We start from the raw sequence: 17,197 nt of genomic DNA on the forward strand, positions 1-17,197 counted from the left end.
GCTCTCCCTGTGTCTTTAGCATAATTGCTTTTTGCATGTTGTGAAGATGCCTGATTTTTACACGATGGCTTTCTTTATGGAGAGCTGTAGGAGCAGCTTTAGGATTTAATCCATCTGCTTCTAGTGAGCAATTCACTAGGAAGCTCGTGCACCTGTACTGCTGGTCTTTTCATCTGGGAAGGAGGGAGGCAGAAAAGGTGTGTTTGTGTTGATCCACCGCAGCACTGTATGGTTGATGAAAGATCTTGAGGATGGCAAGAGGAGACTGCTGTAATCTGAATCCTAGTGTGGGGGTTTGAAGCTTGTATCCAGTGCTGCTTTTATAAAAATCATCTGGTGGTGTCTGAAACAAAAGGCTTTTCCTTTCCTGCTTACATGGGGGGATAAAATTTAGGATGTATGTCTCTGCACAGCTGTTTTAAACCCTCCAATTCTTTGGAGCTGGACACCTTAGCTACTCTCTTACATCCCCTGTGTGACTGCCTAGCACACGTGTATATGTTGTCATTTGGGAATTTCTGATCATCTTTATCTTATTCTAACTATAACTGTTTTTCTGAGAACATTTTCACTATCCTCAACAGATTTAGGAAAGTTTATTGTCAAAAGTAACATAGCCTGCTAAAGGATTTCACTAGAATGCACAAATATGTTCCCACTCTTCATTAACTAAATGAAGAAATGCCTGTGGAATTAAGACTAAGTGATCAATCCTGCATGCGGGAGCACTGGAAACTCCCCAGGGTCAAATTGTACTGGTGAGCTGGCTGTGCCATTTACAGGATAATCAGACATGGCAGGAGGAAGGAAGGGGTGCCATCCTCTACAGCTACTGCTCTTGCAGCCGCTGGCTGTAGGCACGGGGCTCCAAAGGAAGAGTGTGAGTGCAGAAGTTTTGACTGGTACAATATTTCTGTGCTCTGTCCCCTTTTTTCTGTGGCACAGTCACCCTGGCTGGAGGGGATCCAAGTCTGGCGAGAGGCACAAGAGCTGTGGTGCAATCCGTCTTGCAAACGCGGTGTTCCTACAACACAAACCAGCAATGTCCAGCTGGTTATTTAGTTAGGTAGTGGTGAGTCACTGCAGAGTGAGAAAATGCTGCTCTTTGTTGCCCATTTGCTTGTTTTTCATGATGCAGAAGGGAACATTGTTTCTCCAGGGTGCTGAGTGGACCAGAAGTACTGGAAATGTGATCGAAAAGAGGGACACTTGCTGAGAGGTTTGCTGTGTGGCTCTGCCTTGCTACCTGCAAGTAGTATTAAATGTTGTGCTTTTTCTGAACTGCTGGCAGGTGCAAACAAGTGACCGCTTTGGTCCTGCCTGTATTAAGTAAATGCTCGCAAGCAACTTACTGAGGAGAATTTTGGCATCGGGGAGGGAAGTGACCAAGGCAAAGCCCCTTCCTTTCAAATACAAGGCTGGTGGCAGGACTTTATCTCTAGCAGTTGCAAAGGGGAAGACTTCAAAACATTGAAAATTATTCATATACTTTGAGAGAGCAGAAATGCATACAAAACAATGCTAATGGAAGCTTTAAAGCTGTTGGAGAGGCAGCAAAAAGTCACGGTACAGACATGCCTGTGCTGGCTAACATTGCTGCTAAGCAGCTGCATTGCTATATAGGAAATTAATCACAGAATCACAGAAGAAACAGAAACTGGGAGGGGAGGAAAATCACAAAGAGAAATGTGGTCAGCAGAGTTAAAGATGCTCTGAAGGACTTGAGAAATAAAAAGATGTGCTAAGTGGTACTGGCCTTTTAGGAATTCAGGGTTGAACACCAGTCAATAATGATATGGGGAAGCTCAAGAAATACTGTATGTATTCTGTATTTGTTGAAAAGCCAGACGACCTGGTCATTGTATGATCTATTCTTCCATTCCCACAGTAAATAAAGATTAAACAGCTGATTCTAAAGGTAGGCATTTAAAAATCAGTGGATGACTTTTTATTCTTCCTTGAGGCTGCAGCTGAGGCAGTCTGAATATTGCCATGATAATGACTTTATTCCAGCCCCAAAAGGTATTTTGCACCAGGCGGGAGATTGCAGGCCAGCCAGCCAAACAAGGTTTCCAGGCAAAATAATGGGAAACCAGCAATAGCTCTTCTAACATCTGGATTTAAAGGACAGTTTTTCATGTCATTCAGTGTGGGTTTATGAACCTGGAATCGTGCATTGACTTATTTTTTGAGGTTACAAGATAGACTGACAGTGTTTTGGCACCTGTGTGGCATTTTGGTTAAGGAAGCGAATAGTACAAATCAGCACTGTGCAGCTAATGGCTCTGCAAGCTGGTTGATGGATGGGTCTCAAAATCCAACTGGTTATTGGGACTGGTTAGTGAATAGGTACGTTATTAGCAGAGACTGTCACAGGGTCCCTGTGCCAACTGCGTCATTTCTTTCTCATTTGGAAGGAAAAAAAAAGGCAATTTCTGATCAAGTTTGGAGATGCCATAGGTTGAGGGCATAGTAAGAGGGAGGAGGGGAGCTTAGTGATTAGAACTACTTAGTAAGATGGGTGCAAGCCACATGCATATTGCTATGACCAACTCCTGGTTGTGCATCGGCCAGGGTGGAGAGAGCTGCCTTGGTGAGCAGAGATGCTGAGCTGAGTCTGATTTCGTAAGCAACTGAGCAGAAAGTGAGCACGTGGGACACTCGTCCAGTGAGATGGTAAGTGTATTCCTCGGTCCTTGCAATAAGAATAATGATTAGGATAGATAGGTAGGTGATGTTGCCATCCGTGCTGGCTATAGAGTAATCAATGTGTTCGTGCTTGGTGTGGTTCTAGTGCCCTTGCTCCAGCTCATCTAAGATCCAAGCTGAGGTGATTCAGACAAAGAATAAGGCATGCATTTGACAGTGTGGTTAATGTTTGGAACCACTTGGTAAGAGTGGGAGAGGTTTCTGCAGTGCTGGAAGACTTTTGAAGTCAAAATTGTCCATTTTCTGAAGATATGGTTCTGTATGAGGAATGCAGGACTTGGAGTAAGGACCAGCTGAGGGAAAGCCCTCTGGTTTGCAGATGTCAAATTAATGGTTTAACTCCTTTGCTCTTCTCCAGCCCTCTTCAGTTCCTGCCAGCAGTGGTTTCTACCAAATGTGCAGAAGTAAGTTTTTTCTTAATGGAGAACAGTTACGCAACACTAGAGGCTGGGGTTTTCCCCATTCCTTTACATGCGTCTTCCTCTGAAGTTGGCAGCTTCTCTTTCCTGGCTGCGACACAATGACAAGGCAGAGGAGATGTGGTGGTGTTGTATTTCAGAAGAACCGGTGCGGTGGAGTCTTGTTCTAACACCACATAGTGAATTATCTACTTCTTACTCCTGTACCAGAATAAATAACTTTCACTGGTCTCAGCCCGTGGTGGTAAGACGTTAGAGTTTTGCCATGATATCATTAATTAATTGATCTCATTTTTTTGCTATCCCTCTCTCTTTAGGGCAGAAAGGTCAGTGTGGCATGTACCTTATTACTGCCTGCTCCAGTGCTGGGTGGCCTTGCAGGAGGTTTGTTGCCCAAATTAATACTGGTTTCTCATACGAGGGAAGTGTTTCCTCCCGCTATAAGACTTTGTGACTTCCCCAGAGAGCTGCTGGCGGCTGGAACTGGCAGTCGGACCTGGCAGCACACTGCTTTCGTTAAAAAGGACAGATTGCAGCTTAATCAAACATCTTTCCAAACTGCATCAGGAAAATCCAAAGGCTTTGCTTTGGAGAATTGAAATGAGGAACGTGCTCTTAAAATGCTGACATTGAATTGTTACCCATGCTAAAGCAGATCTTTAACATGTTAACACCATGAGGCATTGGTTTCCCTTTTTGGAACACAAAGAGGAAATTCCTTCATGTAATAGGATGTGTTAAAGAAATGCTATATCTGAGGGATTCTGATATTTTCTCTTTCCCTTTCTGTTACTTCCGCAAAAATTATGAATTGTGAATGTGTCTATTTCGTGTCTGGCCTTTCTCATGAGCCATAGCCTTAGGCAGAGCTTGTCTTTTTTTTGTTGCTGTTAGGTTCAGCAAAAACTTTATTATTTCCTGTTGTTTTTTCCATTCAAAATTAGCTGTTTCATAGGGCTCCTCAATGGCTTGGATATTTAACTCCAGTTACAGAATAATTTAATCTGTGTCTGTAAAGCCTTCATTGCTGTGATATGATCAGACTGACAAGATTATAATGCATATTAGTTGCTAAAAGGATGGGTAATGTAAGGTTGTAGATGATATTTCTGTTGTGGCTTTGACTTTTCCTTTTTGTGGTATGGAGGTTCATTTGCTAAGATCAGAAATAAGGATATGAAACCAGCAGCAATTTGGCTTAACACACAACCGAGATTCTTAATTACATTTTCCTAGCACAACCTTTCCTTTTACTGATGAAGAATACTTGGGTTTTGACTTTGCAGCTATGTTAAGGAGCAGGTACTCTGTTACGCAGTCTCAGGTTGTGCCTGGTTTCTGCTCTCCTTCTAGTATTCTCTGGACTTTCTCATGCGGGAGGATTTAGCTGCGCATCTGTCAGAAAGCAGCTTTGTGGCAGAGGGCTTAGGCACATGGTGGTTTGCATGAGCTGCTGGGAGGCGATGCAGCCAAGGAGCAAGAGCTAGTGGGGTAGGTAACGTTGATCTTACAGGATGCAGCTCTGTGAGTTGAGGAGTGATCCTCCTCCGTTTCACTATTGACTGCTGCAGTGGCTTTTGAGCTGTGCGGTCTGGCGTACTAGTGAGCTATGGGAGGCTTTTAGGGGTCAGGGCAAAGTGGCCTCTCGGAGGTGACAAAGCTTCCATCAGTTCGTCTTCAGCCACTGAAGCCTCTTGCTAACCTAATTGTGGATCCCAAAAGGGAGGGATCTGTCCCTCTGCCTCTTGCTGCTACATATGCAGGAGTGAAAATTGTGCAGTGATCAAACATTTTTCTCATGAAAACTTCCCACATAATATTTCAAGAGAAAAAAAAAATCAAGCCACAGAGTGAGTCAGGGTTGAGACCAAAGGAGAGTAGGTGCCCTGAAGAGATGAGGACCCATCCATCACCAGATGAACTGCACAGACGAGGATCTCCAACCAGCCTGTCTTAGCTAGTGTGGATAGGTAAAATTATCCTCGTGCTTGTTTTCTTAGAAGCCTTTAACCACAACACTGAGATGCCTTTTTTTGTCCCCAGCAGAGTGGTGTGGAAAGTAGATGTCTGAGTGAATCGTCATAGCTCATCCTCTGTTTCAAATGCTTAGTAAGCTGCAAACAGTTAACTAAATACTGGCTCTGACCCACACAGAGCAAGAGCTAGCTGGAGCCCTGGCTTCTGCTGAGACAAAACAATTTCCTACCATGCTTTAGCTCTTCTGTCATTGTGTTTAGCTTGTGCATCAGGGTTTTTACATGCGTGCAGTGCAGATGTTAGCAAGGATACAGTGGTCCTCTAATTAAACAATGCACGGATTAAGTTGTCTTCAATATAAGATAGGCAACACAATTGATAAGAGGCAATAATATATAAAAAGTAGCTTACCATGCTGAGGGACATCTGCCCATCCTTTATGTGGATTCAGCTCCCTGTAGTGTGGTAGATGATAGTGTGAAGTGAGCTCGTGTTGATGCTGTAGGAACTAACTGGATTCTCAAATAAAGGCAAGGACGGTAGACTTCGGCTGCCTCATACCGCTACCAGGAAGTGCCAACGTCCATATTTTTAAAAAAACTTTTCTGTGTTAAATGGGAAGCTGAAATGACTATTTGTTGAGCTTCACAGCAAGCGAGCATTGTGAGAATATAATAAGACAAAGAGCCCTCAGGCCTTTGCATGTGTTTCTGCTGTGCCGTCTCTAAGGAAGAGCATGACTCAGTTACGCTGACTCAAAATATTCAGAAGTATATTATTTCTCTTGCAACAGAAGGGCTTGGCACTGCAGTCTGTTGGAGTTGCCCTGTTTTTCCTAGGCAACAAACTGATAGTAAATTGTTTAGGCTTCCTCACGGCTGCTAAATTCCTTCCCATAACATCCCCAGAAAACAGGACGGGTGCTAGGGTATTTTGGGCTGCAGAGATGAGCCCTGCGATGCTCCTGTTGGCACAGCGCTGAAATGGCAGTCAGGCGCTACAGGCAGTGATTTCACTCTCTGTCTCTCTCACCTCTGAGATGTGTGGCCAAGTGCCAAACCAGCTGTGCTTTCCAGGAGGCTTCCAGCTTTTTTTCTCCCGGGTAGGTGAGTGTGGCCTTGAAGAGACAAATGCACGCATGTTCATGCCTCAGCACTTGAAAAGAAAAGGAGCAGCTTCTTATCAACTGCACTGGAGCGGGGAGAGAAGATAAATCCTCTGGAGGTGAAGCTACATGGCATGTAAGCACTTGGACGGGAAAACATCATCGTTGGTGCTGGTACAACTCCAACACACTTGACGCTTTGTGCTGTAGCACTGCTAAAATCTTGGCTTTGGGACCGAAGGTGCCTGTAGAGTTTCTATTTCTTTTTTTCATGGAGTTGTATCTTCTGTAGTGGGCACTCTGTGCAGTTCAGCTGACCAGGGCTTTCCAGAAGAGAGAAGTGTTTCTGGTTGTTTTTGATAAGCAAATGCCACCCTCCTTTTGCAGCCTGGTTCGTCTTCACCGCAGCCTCAGGAAAGCAGGGTCACGGAGAGAGCCGGCAGCTTCAGCCGGCACAGGGATCCTGCACTGGGACAGGTCTTGTGTGAGAGGTCAGGAAGTTCAGGAACCCCGTGGGCAGCTCTGATGCTCCTGGGATCTGCCTTCTTCCATGGGCACATGTTCAGTGTTGCTGGATGTCTGGTTATGTTTCTTCTAAACTGAAAGCACGAGCTCTGTGACTAACTGAGTTTGGGCAATTAGGCACAAATGCGGTCAGGATGGCTGGTATAAGGAACGGAGGTGGTGAGGCAGTAGAGAATGCGGCAAAGCCTGAAAAGACATGGTGCAGCGGTCGTTGTGATGAGAGACTGCAGCTGAGTGAATCACGGTCTGCTTGGTGCCCTCTTCCCTGCTTGCAAAGGGATTGGAGCCTGCCAGGGAGACCCTTGTGCTGGAAAGGTCAGGCTGCGTGTCTGTGTGGACTCTTGCAGCAAACTTGGAAAGCGTTTGCTCGACTCCAGGAAGTCACATTTGCCTTGGACAGCCCGCACTCCTGGAAGCATGTCCAGCTCCAGTCGAAAAGACACTGCTCCCGTGAAAAAACGTAGCTGGCCAGTGTGTTCCCTGACAGGGTTCATGCCTCTTTCCATAGAAGAAATAATGACTGTAAGGGTAGAGGTAAATGCAAGACAGCAGTTCTTACAAACAAGGTTGCAAGAAGGAAAGAAAGGACAAATTGGTATCAGATTAATTTTCATTAAGAAGGGATCCGATGGTTAACTGACAATTTGGCCTTCGCTTTCCCTGTCCTCCTCCTCTGTGACCTGGCGGCTGGTGCACTGCGGAGTGTTGTATCAGCTGGTACATCTTTCGTTGTCCCAGATGGCTGCTGGAGCTGCCTGGAGCACGTGCCCTGGACAGCTTGACCTTTCCCAACCGTGGGAGGTAACGCCTTGCTTACTTTTCTCTCTTGCTGCTCTGTTTGGTGCATCCACTTGCAGGAAGGGGAAGGCAATGTGAATGAAGCTGTGTCCTGTCTCTGAAGTCGTGTCTTCGGCATTTCTTTTTTCACCTATCAAGAGAAATGTTACTTTCACATGCAACTCACCAGACGAGTAACTGACATGTTGCTGTCTTACATTGACTACACAGGTGATGTGTAAGCAGTGTGAATGGCAGATTTAGCTGTAAGAATACTCCTGTTGAATTATGTCACTTGCCCTGCCTTCCACACAGTTTGCAGGGTTTTGTCATCGTACCTGTGATATACTTGCTAAAAAAGCATTATCTAGACAGGATGGCAACTAGCAGCTCCATCAAGACCTCCTTCGACCTTTTAGGAGAAAGTCCTGGTAAGCCCGCTAAGGCACATGGCTTTGGATTCAGTCGAGGAGCTCATCAGAGGCATCTCAGTCTGTTTCAGTGTGATGCCGTAAAAACTGTGCGCTATCTAGAAAGCAGAACATCTGGCAAACAGGCTAATGAGAGACAGACTGGGGGAGCTCTAAGGCAAATGTAAGAGCTACCCTGTAGAGTTTGTTTATAACTCTTTGAATTTGTAGGAGGTTACTAGTTTGTTGGATTTCTAAAAATTATTATTCTTTATTAAAACAAATGCAGACACCAAAGATCAAACAACAAAAGTCCAAACTGACTTCAGTTTGACGTATAATAGCCTGGCTGGGAAGGGTGATTTTTCCCTGGTTCCTGTGAATGTTTTCTGTCCCTTATTCCCTTCTCAGCTCTGCCCTTGGAGTCCCCTGTGGCTGCAGGAGCTCCTCCAGATGAGAGGAGTGTGTTTGCTCTTTCAGCCAATGGAGACTTTCTCCTTCCCCTAAGTAGGGAATTTGTTTTGCAAAGGGAGAGGTTTGGGCTCGGGAAAGTTTATGCTTCTTCTCTTTCTTTCTTTTTTTAATTTTTTTTTTTTTGGGTGGGTGGGGGGGTTGGGGTTTTGTTTTGTTTTTTATTGTAATGATGACATATGGAAACTATTTACACAGGAGCATGCTCTGCTGCACTGAATGGAAATGTTGGAGTCCCGGCAGTATCGTTCCGGATGCCTTGTGTAAGCAGCCAGCTGGTTTTGCTTTTTCTTTTTTTTTTCTCTTTTCTTTTTTTTCCCTCTCTCTGCCTTTTCAGGGAACGTCTGGGATAAGTTACACAAGTGTGGAAGGAAGCTTTGCCATCTGTGAACAGCTCAGTTCGTTTACTTTGTCAGGCCCCTTGTACTGTGAACTTCACAAGTATCTATTTTATTTTTGCTGGGGAGGGGAAGACTCCTAGCTGTGACTAGTCAGCACTTTGACTCCTTTCCCATTAGTTGTTCATGTTCACTGGTGAGCAAACTCTGCTATACGCCAAAATAAGAGAGCATGGTGCACGAAGCCTTGCTTTACCACCACGTTCATGCTTAAAAGCTCTTTGTCCTGCAGCTAAGCCTTCCAAGAACTTGCACTTAGAAACATCCTGCTGCTAAGACAGTGATAGGGAAATGATTTAGCTGAAGTCTGAGCCACCTTCCTCAGAGGGGAGGGGAGAAAACGTTTAGTTCTGCAGAGAGCAGAGGAAAATCTTCTGTGCGTGGCTTTCCCTTGAGGAAGCTGCGAAACAGAGGATCGGCTTTTGGAGGGGAGGGAGGGAGGAACTTCAGGTCTGACTTGTCTCCCTCTCCCCAACTCCAAACACAAGCGTGCCTGCTTCCCATCGCAGCAGCTGCCATGCGGTGGAGAGAGCCGCCTGCCATCTACTTTGAGGATTACGGGAGTCCTGTGGAGAGATCCTCCTATCTCATTGAGCTCGATACTAATGGTAAATGCCGTCGGGGATGTTCAGCACGAGCTGAGCGGAGCGGAGGTTGCATTAGTCTGTGTCATTGTTATCATGGGAGCAGCTGAGGAAATTAGCTAGCTGGAGGGCTGCCAAACAAACAGTCAGAGGGTTGCTTTTCAAATTTATTATTATTTTTATTATTATTTATTACCCAGATGATGCTGTCGCCTCAGGGATGCTAGATCAACCTTCTGGTACCTGGTGGGAAAGGAGCTGATCCACAAAATGCAGCTTCTCACCAGAACACTTCACCAGTACATCTTCTGTTGTCTGTGCCTAGAAAGATGATGTCTGGTTTAGACAGGAGAAAAACATCCTGGTTTCCAGAGTTATTTTTCGTTTCTGATTTGCATCTTTGAGTGCTGTTTTATATTCACAACCTTGATCTCACTGGGACATTTCTGTTTCAGCTGCAAGTCCTCTGGGTGAAATGCAGAGAGGGGTCCTGGGTTTTTACTATGGTGTGTCTTTTCCTAGTGTTGATCCTCTTCAAAGAGAGGTTCGTGTTTGCAAAAGAACCGCTTCAGGGTTAAAGGTAGTTTTGACATCTTTTGGTAGGTTACGGTGTTTTGGTTAATGCTACAGACCTTTGCTAATTTGACCACAGTATGTTTGGATGTTCTTAAATTTTTTATCTACTGTAATGCTCCAGTAACATGGTAGTATTGTAAGCAACCTCCTTGACACGTCCCTCTTCCCCAAAAGAGCTAGTGCAGCCAAGGCGTTGATTCTGTGCTTTTGCAATATCCCCTGAACTGTGTGAGATGAATCACACTGGGAATTCCTCTGAACGCTTGCTGTGTTTTGAAGGTGAGCTCTGGAAAGGCCTGAAACTCTGGCTCCTGTTAGCATCTTCACAGTTGTTGCTGGTTTGAGCAAGGCATCCTGCGGCCTCGTCCCAGCCAGATAACAAAGCAGCTGCGGGTGACGTGCTGTAGAGCTGTCCAGGTAACATTGTGGATGGCACATACTGCTCTGGGCATCTTCAGATTATGTGTGATAAGAAGAGGTTGCGCTCCCTGCTCCAGCGTACCAGTTACTGTGCGCCTCAGCGAGTTTGGGGGTGTTTGAGAGCTCTGCACCTGTCTGTGGTGATGCTTGAGGTCTTTGAGGCTGGGGGCTGGAGGCCACTTTGTGCTCTGCCTCCACTGTCACCCAGCTTTAGTGCCCCACCGAGGGGAAGGCAGGCAGGGAGGGGCTGCAGCACGCTTCGCCTGGCAGCAAACGATATGTTAGGATGGGAATGAGGTTTGGAAAATACTTGTCTTCTGGGCAGTAAAGATCTTCAGCAGCGAGTCCAGCTTCTGATGAAGATGTGCTCCTTCTGGAGTTCCGTTAAGCATTAAATGCAAAAGGTTTTTGCTGCCTGGCTGCAGTTTGAGGGAGTCTGTCTCTTTGAAACACATACACAATAAAAGCTTCGTAAATAATAACACTGAAGAACTTTTTAAAGCTCACAATGTAAAGCTGCTGATTTTTGCAAATTGCTGTTGGCTTTAACATAAAAGGCAAACAAACCCAGAAGACTGCCATTCCAGTTCGGTGGATAAATAAAATCTCTATTATTTAATTTTTCCAAGAACTCTGCTCATTCAAGGTGTAAAAGGGGTATGTGGGAGGAATCAGCCTCATTCAAACATCCGTCCAGATTTTGAGTGGTATTTTAAGGGTACAGGGGAAGCAGGGGAGAGAAATAGGCTGAAATGCTGCAGGATTCTCAGCAGTCTGAGTGTGCAGTCTGGAAAGTCTTCACAAATCCCAGATAAATGTTATCTTGATTTGATTTGAGGGTGGAAAAGGCAGCTGTGGCTCTGCATTGGTGAAGAGGTTTCTGCCTGTTGGGAGCACGAAGTACTGTTTCTCTCAATGGGTACAGTTTTTGGCGTAGACTCTCTCCCCACTCTTCAGGGTGTTCTAGAACGACTGAATCGGTAATTCAATAAGGATTATGTTGTCATAGCAGAGAGATGCAGCAAATATTCAGTATGCTGGCATGAGAAAGGAAAAGAACCTCATTGTGATTTTTTCCCCACTCTCAGATAACTTATCGTAAGACAGAGAGAATAGGCTACTGCATCACAGCTTCTGTGTTCATAAAAAAAATCAGGAAATTGGCACTTTTACACTGGCAAGATGAATTTCACATGTACCCTCTTTTGGAATATGAAGCAGTAGAGGAGGGAAGTATCTACTGAAAGCAAGAACAACCTTGTGGTTTGGGTAATGATTGAAACTCTGGAGAACTGAGTGTGTGGACAGCTCTGCCAGAGATTTCATGAATGGCCCTAAGCAGGTCACTTTTCTGTGGGGTCTCTGCTCAGTATTCTATGTCAAAGGTGCAAAATAAAAATCCCTGTCCCAGGAGAAGAAAGGAAGTGACATCCCCTTTTTGCACAATAACTGTCCGCGTGCATGTTTTTCATGTGTCTTAATAGCGCTGAGGCTGTAGAATGCAAAAAATGGCAAGTATTCTGGAGTTTATATACCTGTCTTGCGTAGCTCTCCCATGGGAAGGGCACTGTGTATGTGTAGCTATGCTTGGGAGTTGCTTTTTGCAATAGAATTGTATTTTTTTAACAACATTTTTAGTTATCAAATCTGGTACAAATGTTCATTGTTTTATAGTGTTCTACTGATGAGACAGACATGCTTTCAGAAGTTTCAAAATCAATCTATGGGATATGAACAGAAAATTAATCCTGCTGTTTATTTTCATCAGAGGAGTATTGGTACTTATCTGCACCAAAAAGAGTGTTGCAAAGATGTGTTGTTGAATGACTCTGTAGAGTTCTCTGAAAAATGAGACTTTCTACTAAAAATACTGACTGCTGCTACTGGTGTACTATACAGCTTCTGTACTCAGACTGGTTTCCCTTGCCTGTGGTAGTCCTGTACTCCATTCTTCCACGGTCTCTCTGACCATTAAATGCGACAAGGCAGTGTTCCTTTAGCAAGCCCGCTTTTATGTTGTGGGTTGGACATCCTTGGAGACTTCTAGCTGTTAGCTGCCTGTTTATAGCTTATGACTGCTGATAGTACGCTATGAACATGACAGCGCAGATCTCCTGAGCCAGGAGGCCTGCTTATTGTATTAAATAGGATGCTGTCTCTTTTGATGATCTTCTGGGAACATTCACGTGCTGAAGTGCTGAGTTTGAGCGTGTCTCTTAATAGCTCCTACGCAGGAATAGTCAATTTGTCTGTGTACAAGCTGCCAGTTTCCTGGGTACCCTGCCACCTCTTGATGCTTGTCTCTCGTCCCAGTGCCTGGCTTGTTTGCATGCCTCCTGATCAATCTCGGCTCGCTTAATTGTAAATCAATTTTTCTCTTATTGTACTGATGCAGATGGAGGTAGCTATGACGTTATTAATGATGCATCCAGCCCTGCTGCAGGGGACTCCTGTGCACAGCAAAGCTCTGCCCGACACAACTGGGAAATGAACTACCAAGAGGCAGCAATCTACCTCCAGGTGAGCCCTGTTTGGTGTATTGTGTGAAAAATGGACTTCTGAAACTGTGGTAGTTCTTGATTGTAAGAAACAAAGAGCTTCAGTTTTGAGGTTAAACAATTGGTGCTTTGCAAAGGAATCCACTTGAAGAGTGGGGAGATGCTGGAAGTGCCTTCAGATGGGCTCTGGCAAGTCATCTGGGAGCAACTGAACAAGCTGTCCATCCCCTCCCATCCCTCCCAGTGCCAAGGACTGTAGTAGTTGAGGGATTCAGCACGTGTTCAGTTCTGCCACCTTACCATGGAGATTTCTGTACTTGTCATAGATCATCATTTTACCTCTTCGGTTGTTCTAGGGAGAATGGTCAGGTGCTCTCCTGGAGACATCTCATGGTCTGGAACTGCAGGTCCTAATCCTGCCTTGGCCACAGATTTGGTGGGTGGCCCTGGGATGTTCGTTAGCATCAGTCAAGCCCTGCAGATCATGTAAGGCACAAGAGAGGTCTTGATTTCTATGGGAAGAAAGCATGCTGAGGTTAGCATAATCCCAGCAGTGAAATTTATCCTATTTAAAAAGAAACACACAAACAAACCCCACCCATGCTCCTGTTACAGGAAACACCATTGGTACTTCAACAAAGGTATAATATTTTTAAGATCGCCATACAGTCTGGTGTGATGAATTAGGTACCAAAACTGAGCTTCTCCCAGAGCTGGCCAGTCTGAAATTGTTGCTGGTTCCCTTGCTGTCCGTCCTTCCTTCCTCCTTCTCTTTGTTCCCTCTCAAAGCAGCTCCCTCTGCATTGCAGCTTGGGATACTTTGGACCCAGTTAGGGTTTTTTGCTTAAGTCACTGCCAGGTGATTGAAACCATTTGTTACTGCATGCTCCTACCCCACAGGACTGGAAAGTATTGCTTCGCTGACATTTTAAAACCAGGTAGGCTTGGACCTTGGTAATACTTCAGCTTTGTCATATGCTGGAGTAGCACTGACAACATAATGGTAGCTCCAGCCCCTCCTGGGCTTTTGTTTAAACTCATGATTATTGGAGATGTTCTGCAAAGGGTCATTGAGTTGCTGCAGTGTCTGATGGTAATGTACGCAGCAGGCTTGGCCCTTCAGATGCAGATTATTCTTGCTGCTGCCTTGACCAATGCTCATAATGACAATGTCCTTGAAATGAAGTAGACATAACTTAAAGAGCATGCAGACTGTTTATTTGAACCAGTAGCTGCAGGCAAGAGTGTCTTATCTGACTGAGAGGACTTTGCCGTCCAGCAACATTTTGAATTGTTTGGCTACCAAGAGGCAGAATTTAGACTATTTTTCGTTCTGCAAGTGTGTTTTGTCAGGCGTGAATAAGAATGCCCTGCTGATCTAAGCTAGCGCTCTCTTTGAGTGGGGGAGGCTTGTGTTTTATGGAGCTGGCTGCTGGGTTTTGTCCTGCTCGCAATCTGGCTCATTGACCCGGCTCTGTGTGTGTGTGTGTGGTGTGTGTGTTCTTAAACAGAATGTGAGCTTGCCAGTGAGATGAATAAATGAGAAACATTTGAAACCCTCTTCTGAATCAGTCGTGAGAATGCTTCACTTCTTAAAGGAGATCCTGTTTCCTGACCCTGTTATCCATTTGCAATCAGTTTTTCTGCTTTGATAGTAATAGCTTAGTGTCCTTACAGTAATTGTTTAATTGGAAGGATGTTAATTTAAAAAAAAAAGAAACCAACAAACAAGTACTTGTGTATCTGAGTGTCCCAGATAGGGAAAAATGATTATTATGACAGTTTCCAAGAGGCAGTAGGTTTCTTGTGAGAGACTAAATCTCCCTTGCTTAAACCATTGACTCAAAGAGGAGAAGCTGTTGGGTGCTTCTGCATTAAAAACCTCTAAATTCTCCCCAAACTAAGTTTTGTGCTAGAGGTAAAAATAGTAATAATGTCACTGTTTAAAAATCAGTTGTAGGCAAACTGTTAAGATGGAGTATCTGACCTTTTAATGTTAATTAGCCTTTCTAGTTAAGAGGGAATGACAAATCAGCATAGAGACTTGTTAATTTTTCATAGAGTCTGTCTTCTCACATTCCTGAAGTAGAAAACACTGTGTGTGCTCCAGTGTTTTCTCCCAGACATTTTGCAAGGCCAAGATAAGGAGGAGCAACTGTCAGCCAGGTGCCCTGGAGCTTATCTGTGTGTTTTTGTGTTCTGTCCTGCAGAAGTTTAATCAAAGAAGTCTATAAACATGTGGAATTGGTTGCAAATAAATGAAGTGCTGTGTTTATGATGGGGTGTTGACTAAAGTTTCTTTGCCTACCTTTATAAACTCTTTCAGCGCTCTTCCTCATTTTGAAAAGGCTCAAGGGTTTCTGAAGCAGGAGTTGGTGGATATTAATGAGCTTCATTACTGAAATATGCTTATGAACAGAAGGGGATGTACGATGTGTGTAGAGTTCATTCCTCAATAAACAGATCAGTGTCAGGCTGTAAAGTGGGAATAGTCTGTTGGGAACTCTGTCTAATCCTTATAAAAGTCTGCATTCTTCACACAGAAAGCTGTATTATAGTACCAAGAGTCACTAATGCTGTTCTCTGCTTTATTCCTGCTGCTTTAGGAAGGAGAAAATAATGATAAGTTCTTCACTCACCCCAAAAATGCCAAAGCACTTGCTGCCTACCTCTTTGCACACAATCACCTTTTCTACCTAATGGAGCTGAGCACAGCGCTGCTGCTCCTGTTGCTGTCTCTCTGCGAGGCACCAGCTGTTCCTATGCTCCGTCTTGGCATCTTTGTAAGTACTTTGGGGCAAAAGTGAGAAGTGTGCCTGTTTTGCATGGGTGGATAAGAGGAAAAAGAAGGCTAAACATAAGAGGAAGAATGTAGCAGTAGCGGGGAAAAAAAAAAACAGCAAAACATCTTTTTTTCATCTGATGTGCATAGACCACAATGGAAGTGACAGTTATTTTATATTATCAATTTGTGCAGTAACTGTTAGAGCGGTGTGTGGTTCTTGCTTTTTCTTGAGGTAACTCAACCTGTGTGCTTTGATGGGGTGGTTTTAAAGTCATTGTCAGGGTTGGTGCTGTTACCCCAGCACCACCACTGGTTCCTAGAACACAAACGGATCTCCGCCTGGGATGGGTTGCTAAACCTTCTCCTGTCCTCTCCTACCAGTGTTGTGAGGACTCTTTAATGTGTGCACGTGTTTGAGGGACTTGAAGTCTTATGTCTAACCTTCACAAAATGCAGGTTGAGAGAAGAGAGACACAAACTGTTGTGTACTATTGTCAGTCCACAACTACTTCTTCATGTACTACTGTCAGGCACAGTGCTAGGAGCTGCTGTTGCTGGGAAGAGAATCTACATCTGCTTTCGGAGCAGTTAATGGCACCCTGGGACCATGCCAGAGGTGTAGAACAGCCATGACAGCCCTGGGCTCAAAGTGCTCCTCAAAATGAGTCAGGGCTGCATAATTCAGTTTGGGTTTTGAGCTGTGACTAAAGCTGTTGCGAGAAAATACTGTCGTTGTCTTTGTGGTGTATTTTGCGCTGTCCAACAGAGAAGGGGTCCATCAGCACTGCCAAAAGCTGCGTTCTGTTCCAGAGCTTGATCAGGACCTTGTCTGTGGTTGTCCAGAATATCTATTTCAAGAGAAAACCCTTCTCTATGTAAACTCTCTCTGCCCAGCAGCTTTTCTTCCTGCGTTTCACTAAAATAATTTGCCGTCTCAAACTTTTTTAAAAGCTTTTTGCTCAAGTTGTTGGTGTCTTGCCCTTTTGCTTCAGATGTATCAATACATTTTTTTGGATATGTTATTCAAGTCTAAAAGGAGTGCAGTTTTGCCGGAAATTCTGGGCTGATACTAAATAGAGGACAATTCTATGGGCTTTAATAAAAGCATAAAGCAATAAATATTGCCATTTGAAAAACAGAATGCTCTGCTAGCTTTAAGAGTGGTCTTGGGTTTTCCTGCATATTTCAGAGCTGTGCTCAGACTGTTGTCAAACCCACATGTTTCTTGAAAAAGGAGGGGCAGAAATGTGGCCTCTGAGGTGCTGCTGTTTGTAATCAGAAGCACTGGTTTACGCTTTGCTGTATCGTACCAGGTCCACGCAACCCTGGAGCTGTTTGCATTAATTGTGGTAGTCTTTGAACTCTCAATGAAGATGAGATGGCTGGGCTTCCAAACCTTTATCAGGCACAAAAGGACTATGGTGAAGGTAAGCTGTCTGTCTGATTGTCAGTGTTTCTCCTTCAGCAACTTCAGGAACCAAAGAACTGGATTAAATACTGGCCTGTACTGTGGCAGGGATGACTTAACCACGTGTCCCAGCTG

General features: G+C 44.5%; 1 protein-coding gene across 6 annotated transcripts in view; it reads left to right on the top strand.

The window, feature by feature from the left end:
• The window catches only part of TPCN1 (two pore segment channel 1), a 50,642-nt gene that overhangs the window by 8,984 nt on the left and 24,461 nt on the right, over nt 1–17,197 (top strand). For 4 of the 6 annotated variants that reach the window (XM_064466150.1, XM_064466151.1, XM_064466149.1 and 1 more), the window contains 3 exons: nt 12,767–12,891; nt 15,476–15,652; nt 16,968–17,081. In XM_064466150.1, the coding sequence (XP_064322220.1) occupies nt 12,767–12,891; nt 15,476–15,652; nt 16,968–17,081 (416 nt within the window). Of the gene's footprint in view, nt 1–8,591; nt 8,657–10,276; nt 10,369–12,766; nt 12,892–15,475; nt 15,653–16,967; nt 17,082–17,197 lie in introns of those variants that run through there. The other 2 variants (XM_064466153.1, XM_064466154.1) reach the window with 2 other exon arrangements.

Source organism: Phalacrocorax carbo, chromosome 15 (genome assembly GCF_963921805.1).
Source record: "Phalacrocorax carbo chromosome 15, bPhaCar2.1, whole genome shotgun sequence".
Taxonomy (NCBI): domain Eukaryota; kingdom Metazoa; phylum Chordata; class Aves; order Suliformes; family Phalacrocoracidae; genus Phalacrocorax; species Phalacrocorax carbo.